This window comes from Mastigoproctus giganteus, chromosome 2, assembly GCF_048544385.1.
Source record: "Mastigoproctus giganteus isolate SK-2022 chromosome 2, ASM4854438v1, whole genome shotgun sequence".
NCBI lineage: Eukaryota > Metazoa > Arthropoda > Arachnida > Uropygi > Thelyphonidae > Mastigoproctus > Mastigoproctus giganteus.
The window spans coordinates 52,632,410-52,655,789 of record NC_143576.1 but is presented as its reverse complement, the minus strand read 5'-3'; the positions used below and the strand labels follow the sequence as shown (position 1 = coordinate 52,655,789).

The window sequence follows — 23,380 nt, the reverse complement described above, 5'->3', positions numbered from 1 at the left end:
ATATAAGCTAGTCTGTAATCAGGTCACAAAGGAGGTTAGGCAGGCAAAAGCAGATTACGAGAAATCTTTGGCAAAAGATGTTAAGAAAAACAGCAAGGATTTCTTTACTTATATAAACTCTAAAAGGAATGGGGAGAATCTGATTGGTCCACTGGATATCGATGGTTTGACTGTTGATGATCTTGCTCAGATAGCAAACAAACTGAATAAGTATTTTACATCTACATTCACACATGAGAAGTTAAGGTTTGAAAATGGCAGAAGGTTATCAAATTGTAGCAGGGTGCTTAATGATTTTGTAATAACTGAGAGCAAAGTGGAGGAGAAATTGTTGAAGTTAAACATAAGAAAGGCACCTGGGGTGGATGGGATCTATCCAGTTATATTAAAGTAGGCGGCAAAACAACTAAGCAAACCATTAGCCATAATTATGAGAGCAACCAATCATAACACCTCCTACCTGTTTATCCTTTCTGTAAGCATTGTACTACCCAAATCCTAGTTCTGCATTCCTTATATCTGTGTGACGCCACATCTCTGCTATTCCAACAATAACCGCCTTTGATGTTGTGACCAACACTTCAAATTCATCAAATTTATTTACTATACTTCTAGCATTGGTATACATGCAAGTATACATGTTCCATTGGTATATGTATACATACAAGTATACATATATTGTTGTACACTTTGGCACTAATGATATTAAGAGTAGGAGACCGGTGGAATTACTTAACAAGTACAGGTCAATGTTGAAAAAAAAGCCGTCAGCTAGGGTTGAATTTGAAAGTGTCCGCAATTATGCCCAGACATGGTAGGAGGGAGTATATGATGATTGCCTTGTCGATCAATTCGGCACAGGAGAGATTGTGCAAGGCTCAAGGGGAAGAATTTTTCTCAGCTTGGTCTGTACTTGTTAACAGGTGAGACTGCTTCTACATGGATGGGATACACTTAAATAGAAAGGGTGCAAGAATATTTGCTGATGCTATCGAGGCAGCATTAGGTGGGTCAGAAAACTGCTAGCTTGGGGAGGATATACAGACTAATAGATTAACAGTAGCTGCTGGCCGAGGTGAAAGTGATTCTTGCACTGCTTCTATTGTAATGAGCAGCAGCCTGGAAAACAAGGTGCTGCGGATTTCAGAGACTGCTGGGAGTTATTGCGGAACAAGTAAATAAATGGTTTTGTATGGACTGTGTTAGGGTAGCTAAGAATAGTAACAGGTGCATGTAAACTTGCATGTACACAAATGCTAAGAGTTTGGTAAATAAATTTGATGAATATGAGGTGTTGGTCAAAACATCAAAGGCAAATATTGTTGGGATATCAGAGACGTTGTGTGACAGAGATATAAAGAAGGCAGAAATGGAATTTGGGGAGTACAATGTGTACAGGAAGGATAGACAGTATAGGAAGTGAGGAGGGGTTATGTTATTAGTTAAGAAAAATAAAATCCAAGGAAGTACAGCCAGTCAACATGGGTGGCCGGTTTGGTGTGACATAAGCACTGGGAAAGCAGAATTGAGAGTATGAGTGTATTATAGGCCTAATGACTCTAATCAGTATAATAAACAACTGTACAGAGAAATAGAGTGAACCAGTAAATCAGATTGTCTTATAATAGGGGATTTTAATTTCCCAGATAATGACTGGAATTTGTAGGTTGGTCACTCACTAAGGATTTTGTGGATTTATTGGCTGATTGTTTTCTACAGCATCATGTTTGGGAGCTAACTAGAGGGAGTAATATTCTTGATACGATTATCAGTAGTCATTCTTCATGCATAAACAACTGCAGATAAAGGAACCACTAGGTGGTAGTGATCACAGTGTGCTGAAGGCCTAAATGGATGTCAGATGCATGGGATAATTCCATGGGATACATATAAATTAACAGGTAACACGGAAGCCTCTGATAGATATAAGCTGGTCTGTAACCAAGTCACCAGTAGGTTAGACAGGCAAAAGCAGATTACGAGAAACCTTTGGCAAAGGATGCAAAGAAAAACAGCAAAAAGTTCTTTATTTATGTAAACTCTAGAAGGAAGGGACTGAATCAGACTGCTCCACTTGAGATCAATAGTTCAGCTGTTGATGATCCTGCTCAGGTAGCTAACAAACTAAAAGAGTATTTTGTGTCTACATTCACACATGAGGAGTTATTCAGGGAAGTGAATACCAGAAGTGTATTAAAATGTTTCAGTGAGCTAGATGATTTTGTAATAACAGAGAAAAGTGAAGGAGAAATTGTTGAAGATAAACATAAGAAAGGTGCCAGGGGTGGACGAGATCTATCCACTTATATTAAAGGAGGCAGCAAAGGAAGTAAGCAAAACCTTAGCCATAATTATGAAAGCTTCCTTGGACTCAGGAAGTACCCATGGACTGAAGATGTGCAAATGGGACCCCAATTCGCAAAGAAGAATCAGAAGGCGGCACAAATAATTACAGACCTGTTATTTAACTTCTGTTCCATGGAAATTAATGGAGGTACTGGTACAAACTTGGACACAGCAGGGGTTTGTTAAGGGGAAGTCTTGTCTGACCAGTTATCCCCAGGAGCTACCATCTTGTGAGTATGGGCATGACACACCCAGGGTCCTGAGCTGTATATCATCATTCTTCTCTTTCTTGGTGATTTCCTTCTTCTTTTGTCTCTCTCTCTCTTTCTCTCTTACTCAGGGTAACTCAGGAGTTTTTTTGGATGGTGCAGCATAAGCCTCAGGCTTCCTTGCGCCATATAGTTAATAATAATAAATTAGAGTAATAATAATAAATAAATTAATAGTAATAAAAAATTAATAAAATAATTTAACATCGCGAAAGTTGCTCCAAAGGACCTACCTACCCCGAGGTCGGAGTGGCGGCTAAGGCAGATTGTGGTACCATCTGGTGTCACTCGCAAGAACTATCACTGGATATAAGCCGAAGCTAAACAGGTCCACCTCCAATAATGGATGATATCACAGAGAAATATCAATCCTACTGCATTGAGTGTGGTGCAGGATAAAGTCACTTGCGTTCAGGTCTTAGGCAGAGGGGTCGGTTCGAAAAATCAGAGATGGTCTTCTGAGGAAGACAGTGGAGCGAATGGCACTGTCCCCTGTATGGCTACTACAAGAGAAGGGCAAGACCATCCAGCCCAACCAATTGGAAGTGCTTCCTGCACAACTGCGCTAGTGACCACCCAGGAAGGGAGAAAACGGCAACGCATGAAGTGGAATATCAAAATGAATATGTACACCATGCACGCATACTACGAAATAACAAAGCTGGAAACCGATATGACAACTTACATAGGGCGAAACTACATACCAAGTGGCTGGAACGATTCCCGGATATTCAGGTCACCGAACAGTGAATAGTGGACCAGAGAAGGACCATCATCACGAAGAACCTGATAGTTCCTGCAATCATGGAAAAAATCAAGCAGGACGTGAGCGATCAACCACAAAGGATAAAAATAAGGAATCGAAAGAGAAAAAACATACCACTGCCAAACCAGAGGAGGAAGAGCAAGCAAGAAGAAATACAACCTACAGCATCTGAAGAGGAAATAGACGAGATCAACCTACAGCATCATAGAGGAAATAGACGGAAATAGACGAAATGGAGTACCATCATTAGGTCGAAAACATCATAACCAGGCCAATCCCCATCAGGAGAGGAATCTTTCAGGAAGACGCCCTGAGCCCATTGTGGTTCTCTCTAGCACTTAACCCGTTATCTACCATGCTCAATAGTAGCAAGTACGGATATAACCTCAAAGAAGGAAGGAAGAACCTGTACACCCTCACCCACCTGATGTACATAGGTGACATCAAGCTCTACACGGGAACCGAGAAGCACCTTCAGCAACTACTCCAGATCACCGAAGAATTCAGTAATGATATTAGGATGGAATTTGGTCTGGACAAATGCAAGAACTACGGATTGCACCAGGGAAAATTAGTCAACCGAAACTACCAGCTGCAGAGTGGTAAAGAGATCGAAACAATGGCAGAGGGAGAGGCCTACAAATACTTGTGGATGATGCAGACTCAGCAGTTACAGCACAAGGAAATTAAGGCTTGCCTGACCGAAAAATACTATCAGAGACTCAGAAGCCTGCTGAAAGCAAAGCTGAATGGAGGGAACACAGTTAAAGCCATAAACAGCTATGCAGTCCCAGTGCTAACATACTCCTTCGGGGTCATAGATTGGACTAACACCAGGCTGGAGGATATCATGAGAAAGACAAGGACAGTGGTGACCAACAGCCGCCAACACCACCCAAGATTTGCCGTGGAGAGACTGAAAATTGCCCAGGAAGAAGGGGCCCGATAGACTTCATTGTGCAACAGAAGACAGCGATAGTTAACCTGAAAGATTACTTCCAGAAACACACACCAGCACTCCACCAGGCCATAAAGAAGATAGACAAGCAGTATACCCCACTCAATCTAAGCGAGGAGTCCCTCCCCAACCAGGAGGTACAAACAAAGCTCGAAAGATGGGCAGAGAAGACACTCCATTGTAGACACTACAATGATCTCCATCAAGATCGCATAGATGAAATTGCTTCCAATGCATGGCTCATGAGTGGGATGACCTTCCCCGAGATTGAAGGATTCATTCTTGCCCTCCAAGACCAGGTAATCAACACCAGGAACTATAGCAAATACATCGCCAAGGAACCCGGAGTGTTCGATGACACATGTCGACGATGCCACCTGGCCTCAGAAACGATCCAACACGTCACTGTGGGATGCAAGGTGATCACCCAGACTGTGGCCAGGATAATACATCAGATCAGGTGGCCAGGATAATACATCAGAAGCTAGCAAGGAAATACCAGTTGGTCAAAGAAAGTGTACTGTACTCAAGTACGAATCCCAGGCAGTAATAGAGACTCCAACCCACACGCTGTACTGGGACCATGCTATAATAATGGATAAGACAATCCTGCACAACAGACCGGACATAACCTTTGTGGACAAGAAGGAAAAGACTACCTATCTGACTGACATAGTAGTACCCAACACTGGTAACCTGCAGAAAACCCATGGGAAAAAGATCAGGAAGTACACAAACCTAAGACAGGAGATCAAAGAGATGTGGCATATGCAACTGGTAATGACCATTCTGATCATCGTGTCAACCACAGGTATGGTACCAAAGACCCTACAGAACAGCCTAGCAGCAACAGGTCTTCCAGCGAACATGTATAAGCAACTCCAGAAAGTTGCAATCCTGAACACCTGTAGAATAGTCAGAGAGTTCCTCGACCAATAGTAACACTAGAACTGCTGACGAGGCTACTAGAGACGGCCGTGTTCAAAGCCGCTAAGTGGATTTTTCTTATTTATTGATTTGAAATTATTGTTTTTCTAAAACTTTTGATTTAAATTTAGTAGTATAACATTATTTTGTGATTTTCTGATTAATTTGGTGTATTTATTCTTTACTCGGCCTTGTAATTGCATAAAAGTATCGGTAAGGGTTTCCACGTGTTTCAACTCCACTACCATTCGTAATTTTCCCGCCTTTGTGATACGATAGTTATATACCGTACTAGATAGCGTTAGTTGAACTTCGTTAGCAGTTAAATTCTACGTTTAAATAAATACATATAACGACTTAGATTACAAACGTAATATAATTAATTATATTTAACATAATTAATAACATACCATAATTAATTATAATTAATTAATAAATTAATAGAATCATGACTCAGACCAGAGCAGCAAAGCAAAAGGCTCAAGCTAATGGAAGTGCTGTGGCTCAGAGCAGAACTGAGGGGGGCAGTTGTCCTCTGACACACAGCCTTATAAAATGCACTGTTTGCTTGATGTTTGCAGAGCAATCGGGTACGGGACATGATACTGCCAAGGGGGATGTCTTTGTGTGTGCGCGATGCAAGGAGTGTATCGATATCAGGCAACAACTCGGCGTTCTTGTGGGCCTATATGAGAGCTTGAAGGACAGGGTGGATGCCCTCGAAGAAACTAAATTGAGGGGCCCATCAAGCTCTCAGCTGCCCACATCAACGCCAGAGCTTGCACTTGGGCATCGCGTGACACAGAGGCAACGCCCAAGGCAGAATGCGCTGGTCCCGAAGGAACTAGTAGTTGTTGGCGACTCTATTGTCAGGGAAATGGGGAACATGCTTTGTAAAAAAGATAGGTGGAACAGGACCAGGGTATGTCTGCCAGGGGCAAAGGTTGATGATGTAGAGCGAATATCATCTTTTAAGGGCACAAAAGGTGATATAGTTGTACACGTTGGCACTAATAATATTAAGAGTAGGAGACCGGCAGAATTACTTAACAAGTACAGGTCACTGTTGAACAAAAGCTGCGAATTAGGGTTGAATTTGAAAGTGTCTGCAATTCTGCCCAGACGCGATAGGAAGGAGTATATGGTGAGAGAGCCTTGTCGATCAATTCGACCCGGGAAAGATTGTGCAAGGCTCAAGGGGTAGAATTTTTTTCAGCCTGGACTGTACTTGTTAACAGGAGAGATTGCTTCTACAGGGATGGGATACACTTAAATAGAAAGGATGCAAGAATATTTGCTGATGCTATCGAGGCAGTGTTAGGTGGGTCGGAAAACTGCTAGCTTGGGGGGGAGACAAAGACCAATAGATTGAGAGTAGCCACTGGCAGAGGTGAAAGAGATTCTTGCACTGCTTCTATTAGAATGAGCAGAAGCCTGAAAAACAAGATGCATGATATTTCAGAGACTGCTGGAAGCCATTGCGGTACAAGTAAACACATGGGTTGTGTTAGGGTAGCTAAGAATAGAAACAGGTGCAGGTATACATGCGTGTACAACAATGCTAGGAGTTTAGTAAATAAATTTGATGAATTTGAGGTATTGCTCAAAACATCAAAGACAGATATTGTTGGGATATCAGAGACATGGTGTCACACAGATATAAGGGATGCAGAACTGGAATTTGGGGAGTACAAGGTCTACAGAAAGGATAGACAGAATAGGAAGGGGGGAGGGGTTGTGCTATTAGTTAGGAAACACATAAAAACCAAGGAAGAGAAGCCAGTCGACATCGCTGGACAGTGCAGTGTTGAGTCAGTTTGGTGTGACATAAGCATTGGGAGATCAAAATTGAGAGTAGGAATGTGCTATAGGCCTAATGACTCTGATGAGTATAATAAGAAACTGTACAGGGAAATAGAATGGGCCAGTAAATCAGAGAGTCTTATAATGAGAGATATTAATTTCCCAGATATTGACTGGAATTTGGGGGCTGGTTACTCACACACTAGCAGAGCTTTTGTGGATTTATTGGATGATTGTTTTCTACTGGGTAAAGTGCCTGCCTGGCAACCCAAAGGTCGCGGGTTCGATTCCCGCCTCGGGCTTGGATCAAAGTACTGCAAAAACCTTGGGAGGTGCATTATGGCCACAGAAGCCTATGCGCCAACAACTACCAAAAAAAGTAAAAAGTAAAGTATTGTTTTCTACATCAGCATGTTCGGGAGGCGACTAGAGGGAGTAATACTCTTGATTTGATTATCAGCAGTGATTCTTCATGCATTAAGAATCTGCAGATAAATGAACCACTAGGTGGCAGTAATCACAGTGTGCTGAAGTGGGATTTACTCAAGGAGGTAACTACCATTAGGGATAAAGGGAAGGGTTATTGCTTCCGTAAAGGCGACTACGATGGACTGAGACAGTATTTAAATTCTATACAGTGGGACCAACTGATGATGTTACCAACAGCAAATTCAAAATGGAAAGCATTCAAAGAACTTATCTTGGAAGCTACTAGGCTTTACATACCAACTAAGAAATATTGTTCAAAATGGATGTCAGATGAACTAATGAGGCATATGGCAAAGAAGAAAAATGCATGGGATACTTACAAATTAACACATGACTCAGAAGCCTATGATAGATACAAGTTGATATGCAACCAAGTTACAAAGGAGGTTAGGCAGGCGAAGGCAGATTACGAGAAATCCTTGGCAAGGGATGCAAAGAAAAACAGCAAAGAGTTCTTTACTTATGTAAACTCTAGAAGGAAGGGGATGAATCAGATTGGTCCACTTGATATTGATGGGTCAACTGTTGGTGATCCTGCTCAGGTAGCTAACAAACTAAATGAATATTTTGCATCGACATTCACACATGAGGAGTTATTCAGCAAGGAGAATGCCAGAGGTGTATTCAACTCTAGCAGTAAGCTACAGAATCTTGAAATAACTGGGAGTAAAGTGGAGGAGAACCTGTTGAAGATAAACACAAGAAAGGCACCTGCGGTGGATGGGATCTATCCAGTTATATTAAAGGAGGCAGCAAAGGAAGTAAGCAAACCCTTAGCCATAATTATGAGAGCTTCCTTGGACTCAGGGGAGGTACCCATAGACTGGAAATGTGCAAATGTGACCCCAATTCACAAAGGAGGATCAAAGGCTGACACAAGTAATTATAGACCTGTGAGCTTAACTTCTGTTCCAGGAAAATTAATGGAGGCACTGGTTAAAGAAGCACTGCAGGATCATTTAGACAAGACTTCAGTTATAGCTCAGCACAGCATGGTTTTGTTAAGGGGAAGTCTTGCCTGACCAACTTGATTGGATACTATGATGCAGTCACAAAAGAACTGGATGCAGGGAATAACTTTGATATTATATACTTGGATCTTAGAAAGGCTTTTGATACTGTTGCACATGGAAGACTGCTACACAAATTGGACCAGTGTGACATTGGAGGCAAATTGCCGCTATGGATAAAGGGGTGGTTGAGGGGGAGAAGACAGAGAGTGGTAATCAATAGACACTGCTCATCGTGGACTAATGTTATTAGTGGAGTCCCTCAGGGCTCAGTGTTGGGTCCATTATTGTAGAGAATGAAAGGGACTTGGGGGTGGTTGTGCAGGCAGATATGAAGTTCTCTGAGCAGTGCAGACGGGCTGCAAGAGTAGCTCATGGAGTATTGTCAATGATATACAGGAATTTTTCCAGCAGGGATAAGGAGGTGATTATTCCATTGTATAAGGCAATGGTCAGGCCACACCTAGAGTACTGTATACAGGTCTGGAGGCCTCATTTCAAGAAGGATGTAGAGCTGCTGGAACGAGTACAGAGAAGGGCAACAAGATTAGTGAATGGAACAAAGGGGTGCTCTTACGAAGAAAGGCTTAAGTTTTGCAAATTACAGTGTCTGGAGACTAGGCACCAGCGAGGTGATCTGATAGAGGTGTATAAAGCCTTGAATGGTTTAAGCATGCTCAATGCTGATGGGATTCTTCCTCTAGCTCAGAAAAATCACCTGAGAGGGCATAAATTCAAATTGAGGAAAGACAGATGTAGGATAGACGTGCGGAGATTTGCCTTTAGCCAGCGGGTTGTTGGTTGGTGGAACAGACTTCCATCCCTTGTGGTGGAGGTTGATAGCCTAAATAAGTTTAAGGCTCAGCTGGACAGGTATTTTGAACGAACAGAGGGGTGAAGTGGAAGTGGGTTTTTTTTTTTTTTTTTTTTTGGCTAATGCTGCATAAGCTTGCTTTCTTGCATCAAATGCCTCTACTAATGCTAATGCTAAATGCTAATGCTAATATTTAAGTCATCCAAATGTTGAAGTTATGTTTCTACAACCACAGTTGTACTAGGTTAATATGACTTCTTTCATTCAGCTATTAGATCAAGGCATTATATCCACTTTAAAACTCATTACATCTAAAACTCATTACCAGACATAACAACCACCCTGTGTACTTGGTAGCAATACCCGACACAAGGTGGAACCCCAAGTTAGGGAGAAATAATATAAGGGCAATAATAATAATAATTTGATTGGATACTATGATGTGGTCACAGGAACTGGTTGCAAAGAATAATTTTGGATATTATATATATGGATCTTAGAAAGCTTTTGATACTGTTCCACATGGAAGACTGCCGCACAAATTGGAACAGTGTGGCATTGGAGGCAAATTGCTTCTATGGATAAAGGGATGGTTTATTGGGATTAGACAAAGAATGGTAATTAATGGACACTGCTTTTTGTATACTAATATTATTAGTAGCATCCCCCAGGGTTCAGCGTTGGATCCATTGTTGTTTACTGTATTTGTTAATGATATTGATGATGGTATATCAGGCTTAATGTCTAAGTTTGCAGATGAAATGAAGGTTGGCAGGGTTGTTAACGACACTAGTGACAGTACGCTACTGCAACCGGATCTAGACTCCAGAGTAACATATCAACTGTGTCGTACTACATCGATGGTGGTATACAACAAAAAGGACCTGGGGGTAACTTATCAACTGTGTCGTACTACATCGATGGTGGTAGAGAACAAAAAGGACCTGGGGATAAATATGAATTGTGCAGGGAAATATGAAGTTTTCTGGGCAGCGCAGACAATCTGCAAGAGTAGCCCATGGTGTCTTGTCAATGATATATAGGAATTTTTCTAGCCTGGATAAGGAGGTGATTATCCCCTTGTATAAGGCAATGGTCAGGCCACACCTTGAGTACTGTATAGAGATCTAGAGGCCTCATTTTAAGAAGGACGTAGAGCTGCCAGAATGTGTACAGAGAAGGGCAACAAGATTAGTGAATGGAACAAAGGGTTGCTCTTACGAAGAAAGGCTTAAGTTTTGCAAATTACAGTGTCTGGAGACTAGGCACCGGTGAGGTGATCTGATTGAGGTGTATAAGGCCTTGAATAGATTGAGCATGCTCAATGCTGATGGGATTTTTCGTCTTGCTCAGAATAATCGCCTGATAGGGTATAAATTCAAATCAAGGAATGACAGTTGTAGGATAGATGTGTAGAAGTTTGCCTTTAGCCAAGGGGTAGTTGTTTTTGGGGCCAGTGCATGGGCGAATGAAAAAGTGTTTTTTTTTTTTTTTTTTGTTTTTTTTTTGCTGTTGCTGTATAAGCTTGCTTTCTTGCATAATATACTTTTACCAATGCTAATACTTAATTTAGTTATTAATGATTCTGTTTTGGCCTGAATAGAAGGAATTGTTTTATTTAATACTAAGAGCTTTATGGGTTTTTTTCTGGTTCTAATTCTAGGTGAGCTACATTATTATAATATGTTCCAGCAGTAACTTTAAAAGTTCTGTCTGAAACAATTTAGTCAAGTCACATAGATGCTCTTGAACCACTGCAATATCATTTAGATGATATATATGATGCTGTGTTGGAGTTGTCAGAAAATGATGTCTGTGTCTCGTCCTTTAGTAGAGTCACTAGCAAGAAAAATAATAACTTTCAAATTTATATGTTCAGTTGTGATATGCTATGTTATCCTAAAAAAACAAGGTTTTGCAGAACCCATGTTTAAATCTTATAGAATGTTTAAGACTGCTTAAAGAAACTAAAGATTTTTTAGTAGGAAAACATTCTGATGCAGGTTTTGAAGAACTGTTACAAATTTCTAGCAAACTTGGAAATGCTTTAGACGTAGAAGCTACTTTTAAAAGATACCGTGCCTCTAAGAGCTCGGAAAAAAAAGAAGAAATTTCGATTATGAATAACGCAGTGAATGTATTCTGGACCCCACACTCAAATTTAAGATTGAATTTGACTTCACTATTCTAGATAAAACTAATTGAAGAATGATTCGAGTTATTGGAAGGTCATTGTAGCAAATTTCACTTTTTGTATAATTTTAAAGCGTTTTTTTGGGAGAAATATCGAAATATGATTTAAGCAAACACTGCATAGATTTTCAACTGTTTCTTACAAATGGTGAGCATAAAGATATTAATGGGACAGAGCTTTTTGAAGAATTACTAAATCTATCTCTTCCCACTGATATTTGTTACCCTTTAGACGTTCTCAAATATTTGCATAATAATGAATTGCCGTCTTTGTTGCATTAAAAATTTTACTTACTTTACCTGTATCTGTACCTTCAGGAGAATCGAGTTTTTCAAAATTAAAAAATACATGAGAACAACAGTGACACAAGATCATTTAGTAGTGCTAACTCTAATTTCTATAGAAAAAGAGATATCGGAAAGCATTGATTATTCTGAACTTTAAATTAATTTTCAGACGTAAAAGCCAGAACAATGGAGTTTATGTAAAATTTGTTTATTTTTAACCCTTTATATTTTTCTGTTTTGAAAATATATTTGTTAAGTATCTTTGTGCATCTTTTGGAATAATTAATAATATTCTATTTTTATTAATTTAATAAATTTACTAGCGGGCTTTTCCCCCTGCTCACTTTGCTCACCAACCCCCATGCACACTTTTCTATATAAAATGTAGAGGTATGATGAAGTAAGTCAGATCTTTTCTACGTAAAAGACACACCTGTAGAAACGCACTGATCGATATCTAATCAGGAAATGGCCAGTGTAATTGTTTACCTGTGCATTTGTAGTGGCATAATTGCCCCTTCCACTTGTACCATGTGACCTGCATCCCTCTTCTCCCATTGGCTACCCCACCACACAGCATTCTCAATGTCGAATAAATATCGCTATGTAATTATTTACCTGCTTTTACATAGATCACTTAGGAAAAGGCCTTTTGCTTCCGGCTCTAGCTCTATAATGCATGAGGAATATTGTTGCATCCGAAAGAGCAGGACTAAAATATTTACAAAATACTAAACTATTTACAAATATACAAATTATATTGGGACAATGGGTCCCTTCATCAGCTGAAATTAATACACAAAAAAAGTTTCAATGGAACATCAAATAATGCCGGGTGTGGTCATGTATTAGACATTGAAGCACATGCACGAGGTTGGTGAATGTCGTGAAGGCAGTTGTTTGCAGTGCAACGAATGTTGACATGCATCCCACATACACACACTGCATTGTCAGCAGCAAGTGTCTGATTCTGCCCAGTAACCCATTTATGTACCTTATATTTAACATTCACCAACCTCATGCACATGCAGGGTCAGCACTAGGTTGTTCAGCGCCCATCTGCAAAATAGCTGTGAGTGCCCCTTTACAAAATAAATGCCGAAAAAGATATGTTGCACGTTTTAGTGTAACATGAACATAGTATTAGAATAAATATTTAAATAAATAAATATGAAATTTTATTTGAAATAAGTTTATTCACAAAATTTTTATTTTTCTAGATTTCATATTTACAACATTAGAAATAATTTCCTTTACATCTAATTCAGCACATACATCATTTTCAATCGCTATTAATGCAAGGTTTACAAGCCTCTCTTGTGAAAATACTCATTCATAAATATGTCTTAATTAAATTTAATTTAGAAAATGAACATTCACTGCTTGCTGCACTAACAGGAATGGTCAATAATATTCTTAAAACAATCATTAAGTTAGGAAAGGATAAATTATTAGATACAATAAACTGAAGAACATCAAAAGGGTTTTGAATTTTTAATTTATCTTTACTGAAAATGTCTTTATAAGCAAATATCTCATCATAGAGTTCTGTACCATTTATATCTTTGTTGTCACCATGTTCTAAAAGATTCTACAAATCATCACAGTTTTTCTTAGATATTCATTATCAATTTCTGAGAAATTATGTAAGAAACTGAAATGCTCACTATGGATTTCCAGTTGTTCAAAACGTTCATTCAATGATGCCCAAGCAGTATTCAAAATCATATAAAAAACATTTACTCTGAATCTATCTTCTGGCATTTGCAGTGATTCATCTTGATGTTCATGCTGAAATTTATGTTTTTTTTTTTCCTTTGGCAAACTTCAACTATAGATTTAAATTCTGGTTTTCCATCCACATCTTCACCAAGATTTTTTGCTGTTTCAAGAAGATCCTTGTTATTTGAATCTGATCGATATTTTAATGCATTATATGGATTCTAAGACAAGTGCAATGTTCATATTTTTATTTTGAAGTTGTTTGCTGACAGGATTTATTTTATTAAGAATATCATGCCAAATTATCAAGGAGCAAATAAATTTATAATCTTTTATTTTAACGCAAACTTTGTGCTTCATGTATTTCTTAATTATAGTTGCCATGGTCCATAATTTCATAGAGTGCATTATAAATTTCTCCTAGTTGATATCGTAGAGGCTGGATTGCTTCAATTCTACTTTCCCATCACGTGTCTGAAAGCTGCTTTAATGTTAAATGTGAGATGTTCTTTAAAAGAATTCTCCATTGCTTCGGAGAAGATGAAAAGAAATTTTATAATTCTTGCACAGTTGCAAAAAAACTAATTGTGTCTGCATTGACTTTTGCTGCATCATTTATTGTTATATTTAGAGTATAAGCAGCACAGGGGACGTAAAAGATACAAGGAGTAGTGTTTAAGAGCATACTTTGAAGCCCATTTCTTTTCCCTTTCATATTTGCCCTGTTGTCATACCCTTGATCCCTTATATCCTTAATTGGAATGTTCCATTTTCCCAATAGTTTAATTATGGGTTTGTATAAACTGTAGCCTGTAGAGTCCTCAACTTACACAAAACCTAAAAGGTTTCCTTGATTTCGACTTTTCCATCAGTGTAGCAAACAAAGCATACGATAATACTCATCTGTTCAATGTCTTTCGAATTTATAATAAAATTTTATCCCTTATTCCATTGCTTAAAATTTGCAATATTTCATTTTGATTGTCTTTCCCCAGTCATCATATCCTTTTATGAGGCTACTGCTCTCAGCAGACGTAAAAAGCTTACAACAAAAACAGAATTTGTGGTTAACGAATAAATAAGCCATGTCCATGTTACCAACTCTCCGTTTCCATTTTCTGTTATAATATGCATCGCTAAATTTACATCCCTTCGTATCTCTCGGATTAAATTTTTCTTTTGAATATTAAATTTTTCTTTTGAATAGGTTACCCTATTCTTTTGAATAGGGTAACCTATTCATGAATAGTTTTATCCATTTCGGATAAAACTATTCATAATTTGTCGTCAGTATTTGGCCATTTTGCTGGGTCTTCTAAATTTACATTAACTAACGTTTTTTTCATTTATAACAATGTCTTGCTCCAAATTATCTCAAAACGATTCTTCACTTAAGACGTTTTCCATGTTATGATTTATCGAATTGTTAATTATCGTGAGATCTGGATCACCAATTAATTCCTCCTGATCTTGATCAGTCGTAATATTCTCATTTAATCTGGCTGATAAACTTGGGTTGGATGTTTCTTCATCAACAATTGGTTTTGTGTCAAGGTGGATACAGTCTAAGTCCGCAGTATTTTTAATGATATGAGTTAGTGCACTGGCTTGTTTTTGAATGGCAGCTCTTTCGCGGCCTTACGTTTATGATTCTGGGCACCAGATAACTTCTTCTTCGATTCCATTTTTTAATTAAATTTTTAGACTGAAATTTAATAATAAAAATAAATTGGGATTAATTTAAAAATACCAATTGTTTTTAAAAAATATTCCAAATTACCCATTGTTTTTAGTGGGTATTTTATCTGTTTCTATAAATCTGAACATAACAGATACAAACAGATTATAACATTTTTGTTCATTGCCAGGGACCTCATGTTGTTGTGAAAATCGCAAACGAACGTCAAAACCATAAATTTAACCAAACTGCATGCTTTGGAGCGAACTGAAGTAGACACTGTACTCTGCCTGGTAATAAATGCTAATTACAAGAAGGGTCCATCGCATTGTACTTATCACTTTCAGAATGCCATAGACATAACGTAGAATGTATTCAGCATCATAGCTCTGTTTTATACTATCTTTTCATCTTATGAAACACGAGTTCAGGGAACCCCATGAGTGCACTTACATTTTGATAGGTGACAATACTAACGGACTACAAAACTAAAACAAATCTCCTGGCGAGAAATTAAAGAATATTACTAGTTTGTGTACACGCTTTAATAAAAATGTTTAAAAATAATAAAAATCCAAAGTACACTCATGATTTTCTGGGATAGATGGTAAAAATAAAATCCCAGATAATCAAAATCGCGGTTAATCCAAAAAGATCAAAAAATGTTCAGCAATGTACCCAAAAAATATGACAATAGATAAAAAACTAAAAAAAAAAAAAAAAATTACGACACACAACAAATAGGAGGCTTTCCTTATTTTGTACGATGTCAATTTTTTTAAAATCCAATAGCTTCGCTTTATTTTTTACGATGCGCATATGGTTTGGTCATGAACATTATAATGGTTCAGTAAAGATTTAACAGATGCACCGTTTTCAAACTTTTGAATATTTTCAAGGTTTTGTTCAATTGAAAACAACTCTTTTGCATTACCCATCACTTTCGCGATTTCTAAACAAAAAATATTTACTATTAAAAAATTTCGACACTCCTGAAAAATACTGAAACAAAATTTGTATTTTTCGGTGTGACGGAACACAACAATCCACACTGCACTAAAATGAACTAAACATTTGTTCTTTTTCCATTGTTTATTTGAGTGGTGGGTGTGAAGACAGCAGGGGTTGTGGGATAATAGGTACGTTCATCTCCCAATCGTGACTATAACGCTGCTTCTTGTCACTCATTTGCGACTTGCAAAACATCTGTTTATACCTATTCTATTTATTACTTCAATTTTATGATTTCTAGGGAATATATATATATATTTTTTTTTTTTACTTTGGAGTCGTGAAGTGTCCCAGTTAATTTTCAGTCCTGGTAAATCGAGAGTATGCTGTTTAAGTACTGTCTCTATTTACATGGTAGGAACAAGTGGGCCCTAGTTTAGATCAGGGTGTTAAAAAAAAGAAATGGCTTTAAAAATTTCAGTTTACAGAGGCCCTGCGAGGCCCCCCTCTATCGTGATGCCCAAAGCTAGCGCCTCTTGCACCTATTTATAAGTACGGCCCTGCTGTTACCAATTGTTGCTAAGACCATAAATCGATTCATTGAAATCCAATGTTCCTAAGTGCACATAATTGAATAATAGTGCATTGTATAATTAGTGGACACAATTTAGTTTCTTTTATTATTTATTAAATATGATACATTTATGGCCAAACCTTTTTGGAAGCAGGCACCCATGCTTGGCATCCGCCTGCAATGCTTCCGCTGGCCCTGTGCACACACTTGGCATCAATTGATATTCTATTGTAATGTTTTTTATATATTAATATCAGCTGACGAATTGACCCTCCGTCCAAATAAAGTAGAGGTGTGATTGTGATTAGTTAGTATTTTGTAAATATTTGTATAGTTTTGTTATTATTTGTATAATAATAACATTATACTAACATTATAATGCACTGATCGAAATTTAATCAGGAAATGACCTATGTAATTATTTACCTGCACATTTATAGTGACTTAATTTCCCCGCCCTCTTCTCCCATTACCACACTATTCCGATGTTGTGTAGCTTGTGCTGAACTATAATGGGTGTACTGGCCTCTGCACATAGGTTTTTTATACACTGAAGTTTTGAGCCTAGGGCCTATCCTAGAGACCAGTACATCCAAGAATGGAAGGGTACTTCCTGTCTCCACCTCTGAGGTAAATTGTATAAATTGGGAGAAGCTATTAAGCCAATGGAGTGCATCATCCTCTCTTCCCTTCTGGACCACGGTAAAGGTATCATCTACGTACCTCTTCCATTTCTTTATGGGAAACTGACATCCACCAAAAACCCTGCCCTCTAACTCCTCCATGGCCAAATTGGCCACGATGGCGCTAATGGGAGATCCCATGGCTGTACCGTGAACCTGTTTGTACATAACACCTTGGTACACCATAATGGTGCTGGCCAGAGAAAGTGCCACACCAGAACAAATATCCTCTACATTTAAAAGTGATCTATTACCCAAAGAGACATCATTACTCAATGCTTTTCTAACACAGTATATTCCATGTTTAATTGGAATGCATGTGAATAGTGACACAACGTCAAAGGAAATCATGCTCTCATTTTCATTTACAATCAAATCTTTCACAAAACCCGCAAATTCTTTGCTGTCTTTTATGACATAGTTGGACCGACCCCCTATAGGCAAAATCAATTTAGCCAAGTATCCCGACAAAGCATATGTGGGGCTTCCTATAAATGATACGATGGGTCTGAGAGGGACTTCCGTCTTATGAGTTTCGGAAGTCCATAGAACCTGGGCAGTTGGCATCCAGTAGCATGTAAGAACCAAAAGGTCTCCCTGGAAATCTTCTCTGCCTTTAACCAAGTCTGTACCAGTTTATTAACGCGCCGCTCTAGGCCAACCAACGGGTTTCTCTGAGTAACTTTATACGTATTATTGTTCTGTAAAAGGTCCAATGCTTTTTTTTTTGTGATAGTCTTCTTTGTTTAGGACAACCGTCAATCTGCCTTTGTCCACAGGTAAACCCACAATTCCATCGTCTCTTCTCAGTTAATTCAATTCTTTTCTTTGACTAAAGTTAAGATTCGGAGATACTTTCTTCACCTGGCTCAAAATAACGGCAGACTTCACCCGGATCTCATTAGCTAGGGCCTCCGGTAGCTTGCTGATGGCCCGTTCAATACCCATTGCTATCTCCACAATGGGAGGTACAAGCGTAAACTTAGGACCTAAATTTAAAACTCCCTCTTGCTCTTCAGTAAGTTGCCTATTACTCAAATTGTGAAAAAAACGAGTACTTCTATCATTACGTTGTACTATACCTTCTCCAGCAACCTATTAAACTTCATAATTTGCCTCTGTCTATATGAGTCCACTATTCTAATAACTTTATCCGTTATTAGAATAGCGTTATTCTAATAAAGTTATTAGAGAAGGTACAGTACAACGTAATGATAGAAGTACTCGTTTTGTTCACAATTTGAGTAATAGGGAACTTACTGAAGAGCAAGAGGGAGTTTTAAATCTAGGTCCTAAGTTTACGCTTGTACCTCCCAAACCTCCCATTGCGGAGATAGCAATGGGTATTGAACGGGCCATCAGCAAGCTACCGGAGGCCCTAGCTAATGAGATCCGGGTGAAGTCTGCCGTTATTTTGAGCCAGGTGAAGAAAGTATCTCCGAATCTTAACTTTAGTCAAAGAAAAGCCTTGAATGAACTGAGGAGAGACGATGGAATTGTGGTTTTACCTGCGGACAAGGGTAGATTGACGGTTATCCTAAACAAAGAAGACTATCACAAAAAAAAAAGCATTGGACCTTTTACAGAACAATAATACGTATAAAGTTACTCAGAGAAACCCGTTGGTTGGCCTAGAGCGGCGCATTAATAAACTGGTACAGACTTGGTTAAAGGCAGAGAAGATTTCCAGGGAGACCTTTTGGTTCTTACATGCTACTGGATGCCAACTGCCCAGGTTCTATGGACTTCCGAAACTCATAAGACGGAAGTCCCTCTCAGACCCATCGTATCATTTATAGGAAGCCCCACATATGCTTTGTCAGGGTACTTGGCTAAATTGATTTTGCCTATAGGGGGTCGGTCCAACTATGTCATAAAAGACAGCAAAGAATTTGTGGGTTTTGTGAAAGATTTGATCGTAAATGAAAATGAGAGCATGATTTCCTTTGATGTTGTGTCACTATTCACATGCATTCCAATTAAACATTGAATATATTGTGTTAGAAAAGCGTTGAGTAATGATGTCTCTTTGGGTAATAGATCACTTTTAAATGTAGAGGATATTTGTTCTGGTGTGGAACTTTGTCTGGCCAGCACCACTATGGTGTACCAAGGTGTTATGTACAAACAGGTTCACGGTAGCCATGGGATCTCTCATTAGCACCATCGTGGCCAATTTGGCCATGGAGGAGTTAGAGGGCAGGGTTTTTGGTGGATGTCAGTTTCCCATAAAGAAATGGAAGAGGTACGTAGATGATACCTTTACCGTGGTCCAGAAGGGGGAAGAGAGGATGATGCACTCCATTGGCTTAATAGCTTCTCCCAATTTATACAATTTACCTCAGGGGTGGAGACAGGAGGTACCCCTCCATTCTTGGATGTACTGGTCTCTAGGATAGGCCCTAGGCTCAAAACTTCAGTGTATAAAAAACCTGTGTGCAGAGGCCAGTACACCTATTATAGTTCAGCACAAGCTAGACAACATCAGAATAGTGTGGTAAAAGCTCTACTAGATAGAGCAGAGTCACACTGTACTACCTCTGAGGACAAAGTATGTGAAATTAGACGAGTCACAGCAGACCTTAGAAAATGCGGATACCCCCAGAGGATCACAGACAGATTTAGTAGAGGAACAGAGTCCACCCGTCGGGAACCGTTTGTTCCTGTGGCTACCGCATACATTCCTTACTATCCGGGCGTTACTGAGCATCTAGCGAGAATTTTGCGTGGTTATAAAACACGCTGTGTGTGCTTCCCGGGCGGAGGTTGCACACAGTTGTGTCCCAAGTAAAAGACCCAATAGAAAAGGACCTGATTAGTGGAGTGGTATACAGGATAAAATGCCTGGATTGTGGGGAATGTTATGTGGGCGAGACAAAACGACGGCTCAAGGATCGTCTGGGGGAGCATGCAAATACTATAAAAACCGCTGATTACAACAAGTCTGCTGTGGCCAAGCATTTTTGGGAGAGGCGGCATCAAATCTCCCCAGAGGATGCGGTTATTGTGGATCGAGCGCATGGGTTCTGGGACCGTAAATGGCTCGAGAGCTTAAGAATCAGTTCATCCAACAACAATATCATGAATAGGGACAGAGGTATGCGTCCTCTGTTTGAAACCATTGTCCTAAGTACGGATGAACGGTTTTGCTTGGTACGCTCCCGAGCTGTTCCCGCTTCCAGTTCAGATCATGTGCCGACTGAACCATGTGTATAAGTACCGTGAGCCTGTTATATAAGGAAGTGTTGTAGGAAGTTTTGTTAACACTGAGGAAGGAAGCCAATGCTTCCGAAAGCTCCAGGTTGCTTATCGTTTTTATCGCTTTTAATCTGGTTTATTTTAGTATATTTTATTGCAAGGATTTTATTACAGTTTTAATGTTTTCACAATGTACATAATTTAATTTATTATAATATCAGTTTTTGTAAATACATAGTGTAGTAATTTTATTTATTTTATTTTAATTTGTAAATTTTCAGTTACAGTAAAATACTTATTCTTATGGTTGGTGTATGAGTTTATTTATTGCTAATATATGAATTTACCCAACCTCAGAAGCCTTTTTCATAATGGCATTAAGGGCAAGTTGTTGCTATGGATAAAGCGATAGTTGAGTGGGAGAAGACAGACCCTGGTAATCAATGGACACTTCTCTTCATGGACTAATGATCAATGTTGGGCCCATTGTTGTTTTCTGTATTTATCAGTGATATTGATGAAGGTATATCAGGCTTAATGTCCATGTTTGCAGATGGTATGAAGGTTGGCAGGGTTGCTAACGGCAGTAATAACAGTACTGCCTCAGCAACAGGAACTAGAAAAGTTGGGCAGGTGGACTGAGCAGTGGCAACTGAAGTTTATACATTACAAATACAAAGTACTAATGTCTGAGTTTGTGGATGATACAATGGTTGGCATAGTTGTTAATGACAATATGCGGCTGCAGCAAGATATAGAAAATTAGGTATATGGGCTGAGAAATTGCAATTGAAGTTTAACATTGACAAATGCAAGGTACTTCATATGAGTAGCACTAATCCCAGATAACATATCAACTTTATGGTACTACACTAATAGTAGTAGAAAATGAAGAGGATCTAGGGTAATTGTGCAGTCTGATATGATGTTTTCTGAGCAGTGCAGAAATGCTGCCTGAGCAGATCAGATCAATGGGTCTTCTCAGTGATATACAAGAATTTTGCTAGTAGGGATAAGTAGGTGATTATCCCCTTTTAAGTCAGTGGTCAGGCCATACCTTGAGTACTGCATGCAGGTCTGGTGGCTTCATTTTAGGAAAAATGTAAAGCTGGGGGAACGAGTACAGAGAAGGACAATGAGATTGTTGATGGGAATGAAGGGATTCTCTTACCGAGAAAAGCTTCAGTTCTGCAAATTGCAGCATCTGGAGACAAGGCACCTGTGAGATGATCTGACTGAGGTGTTTAAGGCTTTGAATGGCTTGGGGAAACTCACTGCGGATTAGATTCTTCTTCTTGCTCAGCCTATCTACGTGAAGTGGCATAAATTAAATTTAGATTAAGGTTGTTTGCATTATATATTTGTGAAAGTTTGCCTTCAGCTAATGGGCAGTTGATTTCATTCGTTGTTGTGAAAGTGGATAGTTTGAATAAATTCAGGAAGAATGAGACAAACTGATGGATGGATGGATGGATGGATGGATGGATGGATGGATGGATAGGTGAAATGAGATTTTTTTTTTTTTTTTTGGCTGATGCTGTACAAACTTGTTTTCTTGCATCATTTGCAGCTATTAATACAAACAGTACTAATACGAACATTTAAATTTAATCTGTTTATTGTTACTCCAATGAAATATTGGTTTTCAATTTCAGAATTTGGTCATATATTAAAGAAATAAGATGTTTTCTACAGGGACTCGAAAAGGCTCATAATTTACAAAGGGATAAGTGCACACCGAATTCGCAACAGGTAGCAAATTCTATTTTAGAAGACATAGTAAGTATGCAAACTTTTTAAGAAAAAAATTCATTATACAAGTATTAGCATTTTTTTTTTTTTTTTTTTTTTTTTTTTCATATAATGTTAATTTTGTATTTAAGCCACAGAAAGAATTTGTGATCAGTTTCTTTGTATGTTGTTATTTTCATAAAATCCATTTATCTTTTTTTTTATTAATATAATTTGTTATAGTCATACAGAAAGATTACTGTTTGTTTGGTATCTGCACAAATTGTAAATAAATAAAATATATTTTATGCTTATGCTCTGGTTAGCTACAAATGGCCAGAGAAGTTTTCAGGATCATTACCTTATTTTGTTGCCTCACATGGAAACGGGCAACATGGTATGTAAAACGGATAGGTGAAACAGGACCAGGGTATGTCTGCTAGGGGCAAAGGTTGATGACGTAGAGCGGATATCATCTTTTAAGGGCACAAGAGGTGATATTGTTGTACACGTTGGCACTAATGATATTAAGAGTAAATTGTAAATACAACTAAATCACACATATATGTGTGATTTAGTTGTATTTACAATTTGGCCCCTCAGCTATGTTTGTTTCTTTACACTTACAACAATATAATACAGTGCTGCTTTGCTTTGCTACTGTACTTTATTTCCTGTGGTTAACAAACTATTCATTTGAAAAAGTTTTCTGGTAATTTTTATTCCTTCATTTGATACAACTTATCCTTGGGGAAATAATTTTATAATATATATATCACAGAATAGACTACTACAAATTAACTTAGAATGTTAGAAATATGTAACTGTTTTTAGTTTATTTTTCTTTCAGTTTTTTTTATTTTTCTTTCTTCCTAATACATTTTAGCTTGAGGAAACAATATTAGTATTAGAATAAAAGTATTAGTATTAGAATGGTTAAATGATGTAGAGAAAAGAGCTTTCTCTATCTGCCAGAAAAC

The 23,380-nt window shown here is 38.3% G+C and overlaps 1 protein-coding gene across 1 annotated transcript in view; it reads left to right on the top strand.

The window, feature by feature from the left end:
- LOC150089302 (uncharacterized) overlaps window positions 1-23,380 on the top strand; it is a 600,028-nt gene that overhangs the window by 23,131 nt on the left and 553,517 nt on the right. The window contains exon 2 of the mRNA XM_090389942.1: window positions 22,325-22,448. Coding sequence (XP_090246068.1) covers window positions 22,325-22,448 — 124 coding nt within the window. The remainder of the gene's footprint in view (window positions 1-22,324; window positions 22,449-23,380) is intronic.